Source organism: Sinohyriopsis cumingii, chromosome 2 (assembly GCF_028554795.1).
Source record: "Sinohyriopsis cumingii isolate HCF-2022 chromosome 2, ASM2855479v2, whole genome shotgun sequence".
NCBI lineage: Eukaryota > Metazoa > Mollusca > Bivalvia > Unionida > Unionidae > Sinohyriopsis > Sinohyriopsis cumingii.
The window spans coordinates 84,207,032-84,224,680 of NC_142962.1; the positions used below are offsets into that span (position 1 = coordinate 84,207,032).

Below are 17,649 nucleotides of genomic sequence, written 5' to 3' on the forward strand. Positions count from 1 at the left end.
GAAATTGGTTACATTTCACAGGAACTTTTGGTCCAACCCAGTTAGTGGATCAACCAACACAAGTAACTGATCACTTAAAAACTCCAATATTTCTATTCAACTATGGAAGAAAATGTGACAAAGTACACAATCCAAGTATAGGTCTTAGTGATCACTTCCCTATTTTCCTAACCAGAAAATCCAGCTTAAAAACAGCTGTCAAAACCAAAACTCATAAAACCATGACAATAGGTCAGTTAAGTATTTAAGGAAAATCTCAGCAATGTTCCCTGGAGTATAGTATTCATGTTTGATGATGCTATTGATATATGGACCCAACAGTTTATACAGGTGGTTGATAAACATATATCTTTGAAAAAGCATTGAGTGAAACAGGACTTCCAGCCTGATTGGTTGACTCCTAGCATTCTAGATGCCTTGAAAACCTGTGATTATTTCAAATCTGTTGGTCAACAAGTACATTGCAAAACATGGATAAATAAAGTAAGCAAAAATGATTAATCAGGCAAAGAAGAATTGCTCTCAGTTGTCTTTAGAAAAAGATTGCAATAAGAATTCTATGTGGAGAGTTTTAACAAACTAGGTGCAGTTAAATGTTCCTCAAGTTCATCTGAAATCCAACAACTTGGCATGGAAGGCCAGATTATTGATGAGATGTTGAAATAGCAAATACATTCAGTGAATTTTTATGTCAGCATAGCCTCCAGAATTAAGGAACGCATTGTCAACTGTAATCACAATGAACTAAAATATTTAGAAAAATTCCACCTCTCACAAAATTTTGTATCTCTGCAATACCAAAAGTTTTGGAATTTTTGTCAAGTAATGCAACAAGGAAATCAACAGGTCTAGAGAATATTAGACCATGTCACCTGAGGGCTGCTGCAAATATAATATCTGACAGCATAGCTGACATAATTATGTAATCTAAGTATCCACCACAATTTTTCCCCAGACATGGAAATTGGCAAAAGTTACCCTCGTTCACCAGTCTGGCAGCAAAGAAGATGTCAGCAACTACAGACCCATATCTATCTTACCAACTCTGTCCAAACTACTTGCAAAACATATTAATGACAATCTTTTGATATACCTATGAAACATAAACTTAATTCATAAAAACCAATTAGAGTTCAGAGAAAACCACTCTTGTGAGACAGCCTTGGCCTCCATGATATATACGTAGGTGAATTTAGTAACTGTCTTACAAGTTGATCTTAGAAAAGCTTTTCACCCTGATGATCATGATTTTCTTATCAACAAACTGATCATTTATTAATGTTAAATTTCAACAATTGATTGATTTAAATCATATCTAACATTGAGAAATCAGTGTGTCAAAAATTAAATGGCAGTTTTTCTAAAGAATAACCAATTATGTTTGGACCACGTACAGGGATAAATCCTTGACCCACTCCTTGTTCTCATTTTCATAAATGATCTGCCACTAATAATAGGAAACTGTATTTCATCTACTGACTTAAATGTAGATGGTACCACACTATCAGATTTCAAACAGCAAAATCAGACCTAGTTATCTCCCTTCAGATAGTGTTACTTACAATTGATTCCTGATGTATGGAAAATGGCATGAAAAGACTAAGGGGGCGCTCACCAGATAATATGTACTTTTGAGAGAGTGACGTATGTAAGGTGAAGTAGTTCACATTTCAAACATGCACAGTGGAGAGAATGTTGGCATACCTCTGTGCTACATTAATGTAATGTGGATGATATTTCTTTTGGATATTGTACGTTTGGAAATTTTACATGATTTAAGCACACTGCTAACTAAAATGACTGCTCCCTTGTGTTAAAAAATTAGCCTGAATTAGTCTAAAGTACACTATACATAGCAGCTATTAAAATGGGGAAAATGAATTTTGCCAGACTAGACAATACCAGCTTCTGAAAGTGCAATGAATGAATTACCAAATATATAAAATGTAAAAAAAGTTGTCAGCTCTTTTTTATACAATTTACCTCTGAAGTTAAGGAAGTGAAAATGACCAAGTAGAGCTAGCACTTTTTTGAAAGGTGCACATTTGAAGTAAGGCCAAGCTGTATACTCTATAACCCATAGTACACCCATCAATCATACACCAGAATAAAGGGAATTAAAAATTCTTTGCATTATACCTAAGATATACAAGGTCTTTTTTAAATAGCCAGTATAACCAGTGAGGAAAGCCAGGGAAATTCTTTTTCTTTAAAATCCTAACCCTATGCAAAATATGAAACTGTAGAGCGCCACCTAAAGTATTACTGATGACTATGAAACAAAAGAGAGCAAAAGTGGAAAATAACAATTTAAATCTTAAGTTGAATGAAGTTTGCAAATGGTTACCCATGACAAAATCATTAAGTTGATGGTTGACAACAATTTGCAATGGAATTTGCATATTCAAGTCATATATCATTAAGTCATTTCATGTCTGTGGTTATTCAGCAAGATAAGACCATATCTATCAACTGAACATCGGTTAATATACACAAAAATGCTATATACAACCATACCTAGTTTACTGTAATGTTATCTGGGGAAACACTTCTGACAAGAATATTTACAAATTCTGCTTGCAAAATTGACAATCTTTGATAATGCTGAAAACATCCCATATGCAATGAATGATATTAAAATGTTAACAGTAAGTGAATGAATATTTTTGAGAAAAGCTAGACTTATGCACAAAGTTTCAAACAATATGGCCCCATTAAATGTCAATGAACTATTTTATTCTAGAAAACAAGGCAATGCTTACAATTTGAGATCAATAAACACCTTTACATCCCAAAACCAAATAAAGAACCCTTTAAGAAAAGTTTTCAATAGTCAGGATCACTCATTTGGAACAGAATCCCAAAGGAAATTAGAGAAAGCACAAATATAAATGCATTTAACTATAATATAGTTCAAAAGATGAAAAGTAGAATCTGCTCGATTTGACAATTACAATTTAAAGTATAATTCACTAACCTTCCACATTGTTTTCGCACTACCTTTGTACTGTATATACACAATGTACCTAAGTTAGAGCAAGTTAAAATTTTCTGCTTATTATGTTCATATATAAATGTAGCTTATTATCAATTCATGTGTGTGTGTGAGAGAGAGAGAGAGAGAGAGAGAGAGCATGTACTCAGAACTAATTGTGTCATCCTCTTTAATTAAATTCATTATTATTATTATTATTATTATTAATGAGCATTTAAATTTGATTTGTCTACCCAGTTTATTTCTGCCATGTTGATGAATAAATATATGACATTCTTACTTCATAGCACTTGATTTTGTGTATTCTTTATTGGTATATATAGTATTGTCTAATGTTTGTATTGCTTCATTGATTTATGATTTCATTCATTTATTTACTCATCCTGGCTCAATTCCTTCTACTTATTTTACATGAATTGTGTATATTTACATAGCATGAAACCATATTACTTTTGTGCCAATATCTGTGTAAATTTTTAATCCATTGTGGGGGAAGTTGAGAGAACTTGTAGCCTAATACCACTAGTCAACATATATGGCATTAAAATATGTTTAAGCTAAATCTTTTGGTTGTAGAGAGATATAACATTCCAGTCTGTGAAATATCAAAGTCTTCAATATTAAATTTAGGTAATGTCTAATCAGTTTTATTTAGTTTCATGAAGTCACATAATGTGGTTCATATTGTTTTTTTAAAAATAAATATAGAGCTTACAAATCAGAGGAATAATGTATTTGTAGAAACACCCATGGAAAGCACTTTTTTGTTTATTTTGCAAAGTTTTACTAGACTGCTTAATGAAATAATGTCTTGTATAAATGTCATGCTATTGATTTCTTTTCTTGAGGGAAGTCATTCATTTCATCTGCATAGTTCACAATACAGTTAAAACCATTTTCCTGAAAGTAAATAATGCATGTTTCTTATATTGAAATACATTTTATTGCAGGCGTTTGGTCCATATATTGTTGATACCACAGCCCCAACTGTAGATGGTGACATTTCTGTCCAACTTAGAGGCCAGTATTTGGAAGCTAGCTGGTCAAGAGACATGTTCATTGATGAAGACGATTCATCACCATTATCTTTTCAGTTTGCAATTGGTAAATTTATATGTGTAAAACAGAGTGTAAAGCATTTGTGGGAATTTGGGTGTGATGAAATAATGTTCCATGGCTTTTGATCATATCCAGATAGATTTCTTTCTATTTAGTTTGATCTCTGAGTGATTCACTTGCAGCAGAATTAATATTCAGACACACCACTTTATCAAAATTTTCAGTCATCATCACAGTGAAATTAATACAACAATCATACACTTTAAGAGGTTATTTATTCAACAGATTCTGATTTCCTTATCATAGTTATCTCTCAAGTGGCAACCTTAAGTTATTTAAGTCAAGTTCTATTTATACAATTTTCATGTTCAGTTTTGAAGGCATCATTATAAATCAACGGTACTGTGTAATACCTAAAATTTAATTTCTAAATCAGGTCATCAGAAATTCAGCACAGAAGTGATGGACTACTCTGATGTACAGAGTGGTGGAAGCTGTAATATTAAAGTCACTCCTGTTATGTGTACAGCCATCCATGTTAATCAGCTGCACTGGTCTTTACATGAAAATGGGAGGTACTATGTTACCATTAAAGTCGAGAACACAGCTGGTTTGGTAGCACTAGCATCCTCTGAGACATACACACACAACACTCTGCTTCCAACAGAAGGGGTTGTCCTGGATATTGATACCAATAAGAAACTTCTGGTAAGTGGAGGAGTAAGGGCAATTGTTAGTCCACAAAATTAAAAACCTCTGTTTTAATATTTCACTGAATAATTGTAACATTTGTATCAAAATAATTAATTGTTTTAGAAATTGTTTACAAGTGTTAGGAAACATAAAATGGCTTTAGATCACACATTAACCTTGTTAAATGGTGGAGAAACCTAAAGGACTTTAGAAATGGTCATCATTGAAAAAACTTCTTCATATTTACATTGGTCACTCTCATGAAGGGCCCCTCTGACCAGTGGCCACCTACTCTTTACAGCCAGAATCCCATGGCACTGACGAGTTTGTATTCAAAAGTATCCCTCAAGAAAGGCCACCCCTCTAACATGACCAGCGGCCATTATATTAGTGTACAAATGTGACATTTACCCCTCAGAAGCAGCCACATTTTATAATTGATATGTGTCCAGAACCAATCTTTAATTACAATAAGGTAAGTAATCCGATTATCTTTTCCAATGTCTGTATTGAGATGACAGTTTTTGTTACTAAAAGAAGTTTTAGCTAAAGTACATGTACCACTAATGTTATTATATCACTAACACCGATGTTTGCAGGAAATGGGGTCAGCAATGTTTTGATAGAGCTTTGGGCTTCACACAGCTGATTTTTTTTAAATTGACGATTACGACCAGACGTAATTGTCAACATCATAACATGGTCAGATAGGCTAATAATAGATTTTATGGATTAATACGTACACACAGAAACAATCAACTTTGATCAAAACAGGGTACAAGACAAAAACCGAAAAATCACATGAAGTACATGCATCACTTCCTTTATAACAAGGTTTTTTGTGTACAAAAGTTTTGTCAGCAAAATTAAAGTACAGTTAGCAACATAGGAATAAATATTTACAAAACTTTAACATGTCATCATGTCAATGAAGAGATAATACTTTAGAAGAAAAAGTCAAAGTTATTTGACTTGACAACAATGGGAAGAGTTCACTTGCCGAAAGATTTTATCTTGGGAAGAATCTAATAAACAAGATCATAAAAGATAAGGAGAATATTTTGTAGCAGTTGGAAAATGGAATAAATGGAAAAATAATTATTCTAGCTAGGAAACAATGATTTAAATAATGTTTTTCAATGGTTTTGTAATGCGCATGCCAACAATATCCCACTCACATTTTATGCCTAAGAATAAGAACTATTAATTTACATTACCTTGAAATAACTCTGTTTTTAAGACAAGAAGAATATTTTAATAATTAATGTTACTTTTAAATGAAGATATTAACTGCTTTAAGTTATATGTAGCTTTCCTACTGTTTACACATATACATACACATCTCACAAATATAGTCCCCTCTGGAAAGGCCACCTGTCTTATAAGGCCACTTTCTTGGTGCAGAAGGGGTGGCCATATAAGACGGGGACCACTGTATTGTATATTATGATAAGATGCAATAAATTTGTTTCGATAAAATTATTAGGGCCCAGGATCAAGATGCATGTGTCATATACTAATCTGTTCATCTGTCAGTCCATCTCTCTCTATCCATTCCTTCTTGTAACTACAATAGTTCTGCAACTGTTACACATGGTTGCTATTGTGGTAGGTAAATTGCCTATGACATGTTGACGTGCCTTGTGTAGGTTTCATATTTTCAGGTCCAATTTTGAAGAAGTTATTGTCCCTTTCTCTTTCAGTTTTAAATCTCTACTCCAACAGATCATTGTAACCAGCATAACTTAGGGACCATTCAGCATATTAAACAGTTTATTGTGTAGGATGTCTCACTGGTCTATACATGTGCATTTTTGTAGTACCAGCTATATTTTGGATAGAGTTATGGCCCAAATAACTTTGTATCTACAGATAAAATGTTGCTTGTAACTGGCACAGCTCAGTATTGTATATAAGTAACTTTTTGTTCCAGTAAAATATGAACATCTAAAAGTTAGCATTGGTTGGCATTTTTTTAAGGATTTTGATATAGATGTAACGTTTTAGTAAAACTATGCATAGTTGCTTGAAACATGGTTTCTTTGTGGCTTGATTAACTTATGTATATTAGAGGTGCATGTTATTACTGGTATACCTGTTTACTGTGGTATATTTTCTGGTGGTATGTACCATGGTAATTTTACAGTGTACCACTACTTCCTTTGTAAGGAATGCATGTAAATTGCCAAATATTCTTATTATGTGTGTGTGTGTGACTTGGATTTTTAATGTAGCTTTAACAATTTTCCAGTCATATTGCTACGATGTCTGCAGTGTGGCAGTTTATAGTGATGTCTAGCACTGGGGCATCATGACGCAGACATGTAGCATGATGTCAGGCCAACCAGTCCTAACACTAACCTCTTAATGCTGAGTGCCTAGCGAGGCAGCTGTTAGTACCATTTTTTTTAATAAGTCTTTGGTATGACTCGGCCAGGGTTCAAACCCACGACCTCCTGCATCTGAGGCAGATGCTCTAACCACTAGGCTGCCAGAGTGGTTGGTCTTATTATAAGTTTAATGATATATTCAACACGTTTTCATTTTTTGTGACAAAGTTATCATAAACATTTTACATCATACATTGATTTTGAACATCACAAATATAACTACATGTATATTCATTTATTCACATGTTTTGAAATGTGGAGGCCAAATGGGATTTTGTGAAAGATATTTGGGACAAATCCAGTTTTTTTAAAAATATATCAGCAATCGTGTAATTTGTTTTATTTACTAGTTCACTAGCATATGTTAATGGTGTTAACTATACTATATATTCCTTTGTAAGACTGCAAGTAATCCAAAGATTTTTTAAAAGCAGTCATTTTCTGTTTGAAGTGTATGTTACTATCAAGTCCACTATATATTTTGTCATTTCTTGAGTAACTGTGTTTTATGTTTGCTGCTCCCTCTCATAATTATCTTGCCTGGCTGTTGGCATCCCACTCAAAGTTTCCCTGCCTGTTATACTAATAGAGTGGATTGTAAACTGTAGAAATCAGTGTTAACACTTCCAGTTTCTGCGAACATACTGTCAATAGTCAGCACAATGTCTTTCACATGGTGTCAGTGATAGTTTAAGCTTAATCATCCAAATTTAGTTTCAGTTGTTAGATTATAACTATATAATAATTAGCATAAAAATAGCAAACTCATCTACTGTAAGGTACCAAGCATTTAATATGGGATGGTGGCTACAATCTGTTTTGAGCAGAGATTCAAAATGGGTTTTTTCCCCCCAATTTAACTCTCTTTTGTTGGGTAGTGAACATTGATACTTTAGTCTTGTCTGTGTTTCAGGGTTAGAAGTGAACCTCAAAAACCTCAAAAATCCTAAAATTTGAGTTTGATCTTAGAAACCTAAAAAAAGCCACACAAAAATGCAAGAAACCTAAATTAAAAAAAAAAATTAAAAAATTTGAAACAGTGATGAATGATTCTACCTGACCCCACAAAAATGCTTTTTTAGACATGGCATTTCTTTAGGCTAACCTAGTGGTTAAGAAAGCATGTATATTTCTTAGCATTTGCAAGGTATTTATTTTAATTATTAATTTTCACATTATCTTTTTTTGATTTTATTTACAAACAGTATCAAAGCATGCTTTATCAATATTTTAATAAATGTTATGTTGACCATGGAGATAATCTTGTAAATGGTTTGTGTCTTGGACTGCAAGAAAAATTAAAACCTTTTAAAAAGCTAAAACAAATCCCTCAAATTTTAAAAATGAGTTTCACTTCTAACCCTGGTTTTCCTACACCTGGAATCTATTCTTAGTAAGGCTATCTGAAGGGATATCTCTAGTCTGATATTAAATGTCTGAAACCTGAGTGGTGTCATCTGCATATGGATTGGTACATAAAATACAACTGGGGTTTTTTCAGAGGCAGAACATTTATGAAAATGAGAAATAGGAGTAGACCAAGGATCTCTCTGGTACTCCACATGTAATTGGTTCATCTTAAGAAAAAAATGGCATTTATTTTGAAACATTGTTTTCTCTGTTGAATATCATGTAAACCAGTTAATCATGGAATTGTCACATTGATATATGCACAGTTAATTGATAAGAATATCATGATCAGCTGGATCAAAAAGCTTTTCTATGATGAACTAATATGTATCAAACTAAATTTTATTTGATCTAAGGCATTACTCCATCTATTGTGTTACAAATTAATTGATACTAACAGCATAATTTTATTTTATTTGACAGAATAATTCAAAACTTATTATTAAAGTTGTTTTTAAGACAAATTAATTTTGAATATTTTAGATATAATTATAATTATGATCCTTTAATTACATGTTTGAAATGTGTCATCTATGAAAGATATTTGAGCCAGATCCAATTTTTTAACAAATTTCAGTTTTATAAAAATGTTATTTTCTAGTTATTTACTGTTATTGACTAGTGTATGTTAATATGTTGAATATATGTAATCCTTTGTAAGATTGCACATCATCCTGAGATTTTCAGGAGAACAATTGTTTTCTGTGTGAATTTTATATAATTTCTTTAGTCCACTAAATATTTTCTTGTTTGTTAAGTAAGTGTGTTGTTTTTTTTACTAGCCTTCTCTGATAAATATCTTTCCCAGGCACTGGTATTCCAGTCAAAGAATCCTTGCCTAGCATAGCTAGTAATTTGTAGGCTTCGGTGTCAAGAGACAGGAAATTCATTTACTATTAGGTAGTAACCATTTAAATAGGTGTGTGGCTGTGATTTTTGTTTCAGCTGTGATATATTATTTCTTTTATCTAAAGATAATTAATTTTGCTTTAAAATTATTAAAAGGTGTGTTGTTGAACTGCAAACCAATAGGTCAGACAAGATATTTTTCTCCATGTATGACAGATGGAAATTTATAAATAAAGTGTGTCAGGCCTGCACCAGAACAGATTTTCTCGTGTTACCTAGCTCTAACATATATCACTATCATGAAAAAGATTTTAATAAAATTCTTACTTTTAAATTTATCATTGCTCAAAATTTTTGTAACTGTTAGTTCTATTCTAATTTGTTTCATGATTTTAGAATAAATATTTTATTGTATAGTTTAGAACTTGCGTGACAGTGTTTCTTCTGTGTGGACTGGAACTTTTCTCTCCATATTTTATCATATGTTTATGCAATATATTCAGGCAGCTGGGTTTCAAGGCTGACATACTTTTGAGAGAACAATATAGCACCATTTGGACAGCTTATTTAAAGGTGGGCTTATTTGCAATGTCAGCCTAATTTCAAATTCTTTGGTATTTCGACTGAAACCTGTTAGTTCTCTCAAAAGTTAAATGTGCAGCCATTCTATTTCGATGACTATTTGATTTAAAATTTAGAATTATTGGTTCTGTTTGTTCTTTTAGAAGAATTGGGTACATTTGACTTAAATGTACTATATATTAGTGGTGAATGAATAGCACAGGTATTGTGCTTGCTTTCTACCCTGTCATATGTTTTCTTGTCTAGCTCTTACACAAATTAGGGTATGTTGTCACCTACCCAAGATTTGTTTCCTCTGAGTCCTACTAGTTTCTTTCATATCAAAAACCACACCATGCTAACTTCCTGGCTGTTGAGAGTATATTGTCAAAGCTGTTACAACTTGTTGTCCTGCTGATGTAAATAAATGAAGTTTGAAACTGTATTAGTTCCAGGAGTTTGAAGACATAGACTTCCAGAAAAGTACATCAGAAATGTCTGGTCAGTGGTATGGATTCCACCATCCTCATCTAGATTTAGTGTACAAGATCTGTGTTGGAGAAAATGCTGATCTTAACACTGCCATCCGCTGTGTTGACGTTTTCAATTCATCCTCCTACACCTTTACAAACCTAAAGTTAAGCACACTAAAGGTTTGTATTGCATTCTTTAGTTTTTTCTTTCTTTCTGTACTTTTGTAGCACATATACTGGCATTGAAAATGCTTTTTAATCAACATTAATTCAGGAAATTGCAATAATGAAATCTATCATGAATACTTACCGGTATATCAAAGTTGGCATGTTTCTGTAAATCAGCTTATTTTCTGGCATTTAAAATTTTGTGGTTTTCTGGTGAAGAAGTTGATATGATCTACTTTAATTTATTAATTTTGTTATTATTTCTTAAATCTTTACACATGTATCCAATAAATACAGTAGTGTTTGAACATTTTTGTTGATGCATCCTTCTTCAAACTCTACAATAATTATCAAACTAAATATTTGGTTTCCAAGATAATAAAAAGTTTGTTATTTTACTATATTTGGCTTGTTTTACAAAATAGGTATTGCAGTGTCATAGCAACCTTCCAATTAACCAAAATTCCACCAAGCAACTTTTTTGGGAGGGGTCACTAACTTTAATTGGGGTGGTGGCAGAATTTCTTGCTATACCAGTGAGTTTTTGTGTAGTCCTAACAATATATATGGTTTTGTCTATTTCTGATAATATGTGGTTTATATCAACGAGTAAGTCAAACATTTACGAGTCCTGTCTGTTATAAATGAACTTTGAAACTGAAAACCATAAATTTGTGATAAATTTTCTTACATTTTTATTTCAGAAATATTTCCTGTTAGTAACATCTGTGACAAGTGCAGGAAATGTTACTCAGTTCTCAGATGGTGTCACTGTTGTTGATGAACACATGTACGTTGGGTTTATCAGAGTTCTTGATGGATCACCATGCAATGCTTCAGAAGGTGAGTGGAAGAAACATTTGCACAGCCATTGCGTCAAATGAATTTTATAGTCTTTTCATTTAATATGTTGTATATAGGTTTCCTGTATATACATACTTGACAAGTCACTTATATGTGTGCAACTACTTTTGCATCCTTCCATTGACTATGTTTAAACCTGGCATACATCATTGACCATAGAATATATTCATATTGTCAAGTCTTTTTGCTCCAATGTGTTTTTCCCTGTTTTAATATTCATTGTGACTGTTCTTTCGCATGTTCATACATAAAGGAAACCTTAGTAACTTAGTTGGTAGAGCTTCAGCTCAAAATCCAAGGGTCATGAGTTTGATATCTACCCAGTCCAGCCCAGGATAGCTGCATTGTTGTATCCTTGGGAAAGGCACAAAACATTGTGAATGAAAGTGACAATATTTGAAACCTTCATTTTTTGAATTAGTGTAGGTAAATTTAAAAAGGCAATAAATTGCCAGATATAAGGGAATACACATTTGATAATGATTGCAGCCTTTGAGTTCATTATATTTCTATTCCATGATCTGTAGTGAATATTAAAATAGGATAAGACATTGCCTCTTCCCCACCAAATAATATTTTCGGAAAAGTAAAGAAGTTTCTTAGTCTAGAAAATTCTGAAGAAAGTTGTGAAAGAAAGAGTAAAGGGTAGAGTTTAAGTTATGAGCAAAAAGTGTGATCATCACATTACCATTGTAATGCCATAGATTCACATTTATTTGTGGGGTACCAATTTTGTAAACATTGTGGTTGCTATAAACAACAAATTTAAAATTCCTGCATAGAATAATTCCCTGTAAAGAAAAATTACAACCCCCTCCACTTATGAATTTCAGCGTCTGTGAAAATAAAATCACCTGCAAAACATGAAAATAATATGAATCCTCAAATAAAAAAGCTTGGTGGCACCACCATGTTTAATTTTGTGCTTAACTTGGAAGAAAAGTGCCATGGAGCAGAAGTGGGTCAGGGTCTCTAAAAAAAAGTAGGAATATTCTTGTATTTGCTGAGCTGAAGACTACTTATTGCTGTTAGGAAGAGGAGACAGTGACCTGCTTTCCATGCTTTAGTGATTAGAGATAATGATTAAAACTCAGCTCAGATGGATGCAAAGGCTGAATAGATTAGTACTCTAACAACTATTCCCTTCCTTACATATTGTATCTGATTGAAGGAAATCATGCATGTTTAGAGCCTTGCAATTCAATTTATAGATATGATTCTTTTGATGCAGTTCCTATAACTTTAATCCTACTAAAAATCTTGTTGCATAAGATTTCTGAACATTCTAAATTAAGCCTACTGGCAGACTGACATTATGTGGATTAACTTCCTGTAAATAGTCATGTCAGCACAGAACTGTTATTTATGGGAAAAAAATATGCATATACATGTAGCACTTGAATTCTGCACCAGTCTGCAATTGATACCCTCCTAAAACTGAAACTGGCATTACAAAAAGACCACATACCATGCCTAAACCAATATGAGACTGTAATTTAAGTATTGCACCAGTTTGTAAGTTTGTCACTTTAGCTAGTTAGGTCTGCCTTCTTTTTATGGATTTTGGGTACATTTACATCGAATGCTTGTACTCTGATATGGAATAGTAATATTCAGAAGCACTAACTTTTCCAGTGAAAGTTAAACTACAGTACATCAAACATTAGTATTCTAGTTTTACCATCACTTTGTTCTCTTTAGATAGATAAAGGTACATAAATTCTCTAACCTGTATGATATGTTATTTATTCTTATTATATGCTCATTTTTTTCTCCGTTAACTTAGCATTGTCAGAATCTTTCAGTATTTTATGAAACTGAACTCGTGCGCAACTTCATATTGCACTCATAAAGGACTACTTTCTATTGTAAACAAACAATGGAAGCAGATGCTAGCACTTTTGATTTGTAAACAGATCATGTACACTCGTGTAATAGGTGCTTTATGTTTTGGTTGATTAAATTTGTTTCTGAATGATGTAAAGCAGATGTTTCGTGGACTGCCACATACCAGCTGCTTTGGCACATTCTGTGTTAACTTTTTTGATACAATGTTTTAGATTTAGGCTAGCTATACAGTAGATGCCAGAAAGGGTACCTACAAATAACATGCAAGTGACAAGGCATAAACTGTCTTTTTTAGTGGGTAATAAGAATGACAAAAAATATACTTGTAGTTTTACATCCTGAATTTCCTCAAAATGTACTTTCTTAGTTCTGAAAATCTGAATTACATGAGCCATGTCATGGGTTCTCAAGCTTGATTACACATTTGTAAATTGTACTGTAATTTCGACTATATTTTCCAAGTACAGTTACATCCTCCTTACTGCACTCAAAATGAAATAGGCATTAAATTCCATAGCGTCTTTTTGATAATTGTAATTGAAAGACTTCATATTTTTCCAGTTTGTGATTTCAAACATTCAATGACAGAACAGAAACACATTTGCAGATGTCAACACATTTATAACTCGCTTCTTCATTCTGATGTATTTCATGTGGAATAGTCACATATAAATCCAGTCCATAATCATGAAATTTCATAGAATTGACAAAAATACCAAAATCTATTCATTCCAGATCAAATGAAAAAGATGTTGCAATGTGCATTCATTCACAATATGACTCCAAATTTAAATTTTAACTAGACACACCATTTTCTTTCAAAAGTTATGTCTAGCATGGGACTAAGTTCAAATTTATCTGGATAGAGTTATGTGCACATAAATAATGTTGTTGTTGTGTAATGAATAATCTGCACTTGTGTATTTAGTTTGGAATACGGCATACATTTAAGTTACTTTGTTTCTTGTAGTAGTGTATTTTGTTAATATAATTAAGTATTAGGTGGAATAAAAAAATGAGCATATAATAAAAAGGTTACTGCATTTGTATGGGAAAATATGAACTCATTTTGTCATATGGATATACTGCACACCCAAGGTCATGCAGTATTCCATCCGAAAAACTTGTTCATATTTTCCAATACAAATGCAGTAGCCTATAAATATTTGTAAAAATTCTGTTAGTATTATCAAGTATTCTCCTGTAGGATCCAGTGATAGCACTTTCCATTCTGTTTGATATATATATATATATATATATATATATATATATATATATATATATATATATATATAAACTGTCTTGTCACTTTCAGATATCCAAAGCATTGGATTTACTCACCATTCTAAGGTAAACAACGTTTTTACATATTACAATATAAAGTTAGTTCAGAGTTTCTCAATCATTGTACTAATATTTTCATTGTCATCTTCTTATTCCATATTTCACACTGTATTTAACAGTACAAGTAGAGTGACAGTAAACTTAGGCAAAGAGTTGATCTGTAGAAATTTAACACCAGAATCACTTAAAAAAATTAATATATGGTGATTAGATCAATGAATTCAAGTGAATGTTTTATCAAAGCATCCACTTCAGCATGGCCAACGTGACTTATCCTTTAGAAAACGTTTGAAGAATTTGGAAGGTACTCATGATCACATTGCTTCTGATCGGAGACACTGTAGTGAGGTATCTCTGTTCCATTAATGAAGACTAATGTCAGTTTGATCTGAATGAAATTTGTTCCATGAAATGCAGTAAATCATCTATTTAACAACTCATGAATTTCAGCACATTATTAACATAGGATTTAATCATGCTACTGTACTTATTAACAGAAATCTCTTGTTGTAGCAAATAATTTTACACTATCTAAACCAAGACTATTTGTGCTCACAATATACCTCCAATAACATGGTGTGTCAATGCTAAAAACACAATTTTCACTCCCAACCCCTCAGACATGGTCATGTTTCAAAAGACATAATTTTTAGTAATCTTTGAAAAAAGAAAAAGAAATACAAGTTCAATTAATGTCTGTTAGATGTTGCATATATAATTGGTAAACAGTCATGATTGGAGCTGATATAAAACTGTCCTTTGAGCAGTTTGAATAGTAGCAATTAAAAGGCAAAGAGGTCAGGTTTAAACCACCATCACACATTACTGGTAATTAATTTCCTGACAATAGCTACAGTGAGTTGTTTGAAGACTGAAGTGGATGAGCCCATTCATTTCTACTAATTTGCAACGGTAAAGAAGATGAGGTGGAACAATCCAATATGGGTTAATGAAAGAGATGCTAGGTGCATGTAGGAACTTAAGTTATTACATATCATTGCCTTGAATAAGAATGTTTAAGCCATATTTAAGATTATTGACAAGTTTATGAACAGCAGCAACATTCTTGGAAGTAAGATTTTACTCTGTATAAAATACAAAGCATGATTATTTCAGTTGTCAGAATAGTGTTTGTATAATTCATTTTTTATGGTGATTCAGGAAGCAATTAGCTATCAGCAAAAATATATCTCATGATTAAGCTGCACCAGATATAAAATTTTGACAATGCTAACATTTTGGTCATACAGTACAGTTTGGTTCTGACCAGGATTTGCTCAGAGAATCCAGCAGAGATGTTTGAATATCAGTACCTTCCAGTCTCTAGTGAGTGTAGTGATGAACACTATATGGCACTTGCATTTCCTTCAAACCCCTTATTGAACTATTGAGAGTAGCAAAGCTGTCTCATTAAGCCTATATTTTTCTCATCCAGTGGATTTTAAAGACAGGAACTTGGAATATGTTTTTATTTAATGACAGTGCAGTTGTGATTATGAGTTTTTGCACATTTGATGATATTTGAGAATACTACATCTACCAGCTATTTTTTCATTGTAAATGTATTAAATGCTTTGAACAAGACACACAAGTTATTTTCAGATTTGAATATTCAGTCATTTTCATTAGGCTTAATGAAAAGTTTGATGATTTAGCTTTGTTTTTGGTGACATGCACTGACTTCCCTTGGGACCTCAAAACACACATTTTGAGTCTCAAAATGCCCTGGGAATATTGCAGGTATGTTACTACTATAGTATGTTAACATGGACAATGTGAGGTTGCTTTGTTTTAATACAAGATGATCAAAATGCAAATAGTACAAACCACTGCTTACAGCATGGGATGTCCAAATAAAATTATAAAGAAAACATTGATTACAATATTTTCATTGAAAGAACATATACTAGTCTAAAATCCCACTAGTTACTTTGACATTCCAAAAATAGCAATGGCTAAAAAAAAAAATTATGTTAAAATCTTTACACATGAGCTTTTGTTACTTGATTTTAAGATTACTATAATTTGGCAAATATTGGTTACCTTGATAAATACTTGAGCTTCATTTTCTGACTTACATTACTTGCAGTTCACCAAAATGTTAAGATTAAGTACTTGGGCATTTCATTTGCATTTAATAAAATATGTAATTATGAATTTACAACTATGTTTGTTTTCAGGTCAGTGGTATTTATGGGCATGTGAATTTGTTTCTAATATGGTATTATAATTCTGATCCATAGTTGCTTTAAGCATTTCTTTGAAACAGCTACTGCCATATGTATAGACATGCCCACCTTAAATCTATGACAAGACCACAGAAACAATTATTTGATATTGTCTTTTCTTTTGGAATTATTTCAGAGCAAGGGTTTTAGGTGTGAGGATGATCTTGACTTTCAGCCAAGTACTAATCACATAGCAGCATATTGGAAAATTCCTGATAATATAACGATGTTTATCTCTGTTGGCTGGTGGAAGTTACAAAAGAAACACCACCTCATAGGTGAGTTTATTAAATCTGACATAATGTATGGTATATGTATTCTGATTTTTCAGCTGGTTTTAGCTCTATTGGCCAAAGATAAAAAGTGCTTTCGTGATGGGCATGTGTTTGGTGATAAGCAAAAATGGTGCAACTTGAACATTCAGCATGTTCACCTACATGGAAAGAATCATCAACATGGGGTTTTTACTGAAAGACTTGTTATGATCTGAAGATGGTACTGAATAAAAATGTTGGTGATTTGACATCCAACATTGCCACCATTGTGGCTATATTTTAAAAATCTTGTTATTGCTACTCATCCTGAACTGATGGTAACATTGATTTGGAGTTTTCGCTTAAAGACTTCTTATAACATATAAAAAGTCAGAAACAGTATAAGTGCTAATTTGATGCCATGGTGGCCATCTTTAATATTTTGTTATTGCTGCTTCTTTTGATTTGATGGTCATATTAACATGGTGTTTTCAGTAAAAGACTTCTTATGGT

The 17,649-nt window shown here is 32.4% G+C and overlaps 1 protein-coding gene across 1 annotated transcript in view; it reads left to right on the forward strand.

Annotated features, from left to right (window-relative positions):
* The window catches only part of LOC149805301 (uncharacterized), a 384,402-nt gene that overhangs the window by 182,043 nt on the left and 184,710 nt on the right, over positions 1–17,649 (forward strand). The window contains exons 20-25 of the mRNA XM_089949218.1: positions 3,946–4,099; positions 4,491–4,762; positions 10,407–10,610; positions 11,303–11,441; positions 14,626–14,660; positions 17,019–17,160. Coding sequence (XP_089805344.1) covers positions 3,946–4,099; positions 4,491–4,762; positions 10,407–10,610; positions 11,303–11,441; positions 14,626–14,660; positions 17,019–17,160 — 946 coding nt within the window. The remainder of the gene's footprint in view (positions 1–3,945; positions 4,100–4,490; positions 4,763–10,406; positions 10,611–11,302; positions 11,442–14,625; positions 14,661–17,018; positions 17,161–17,649) is intronic.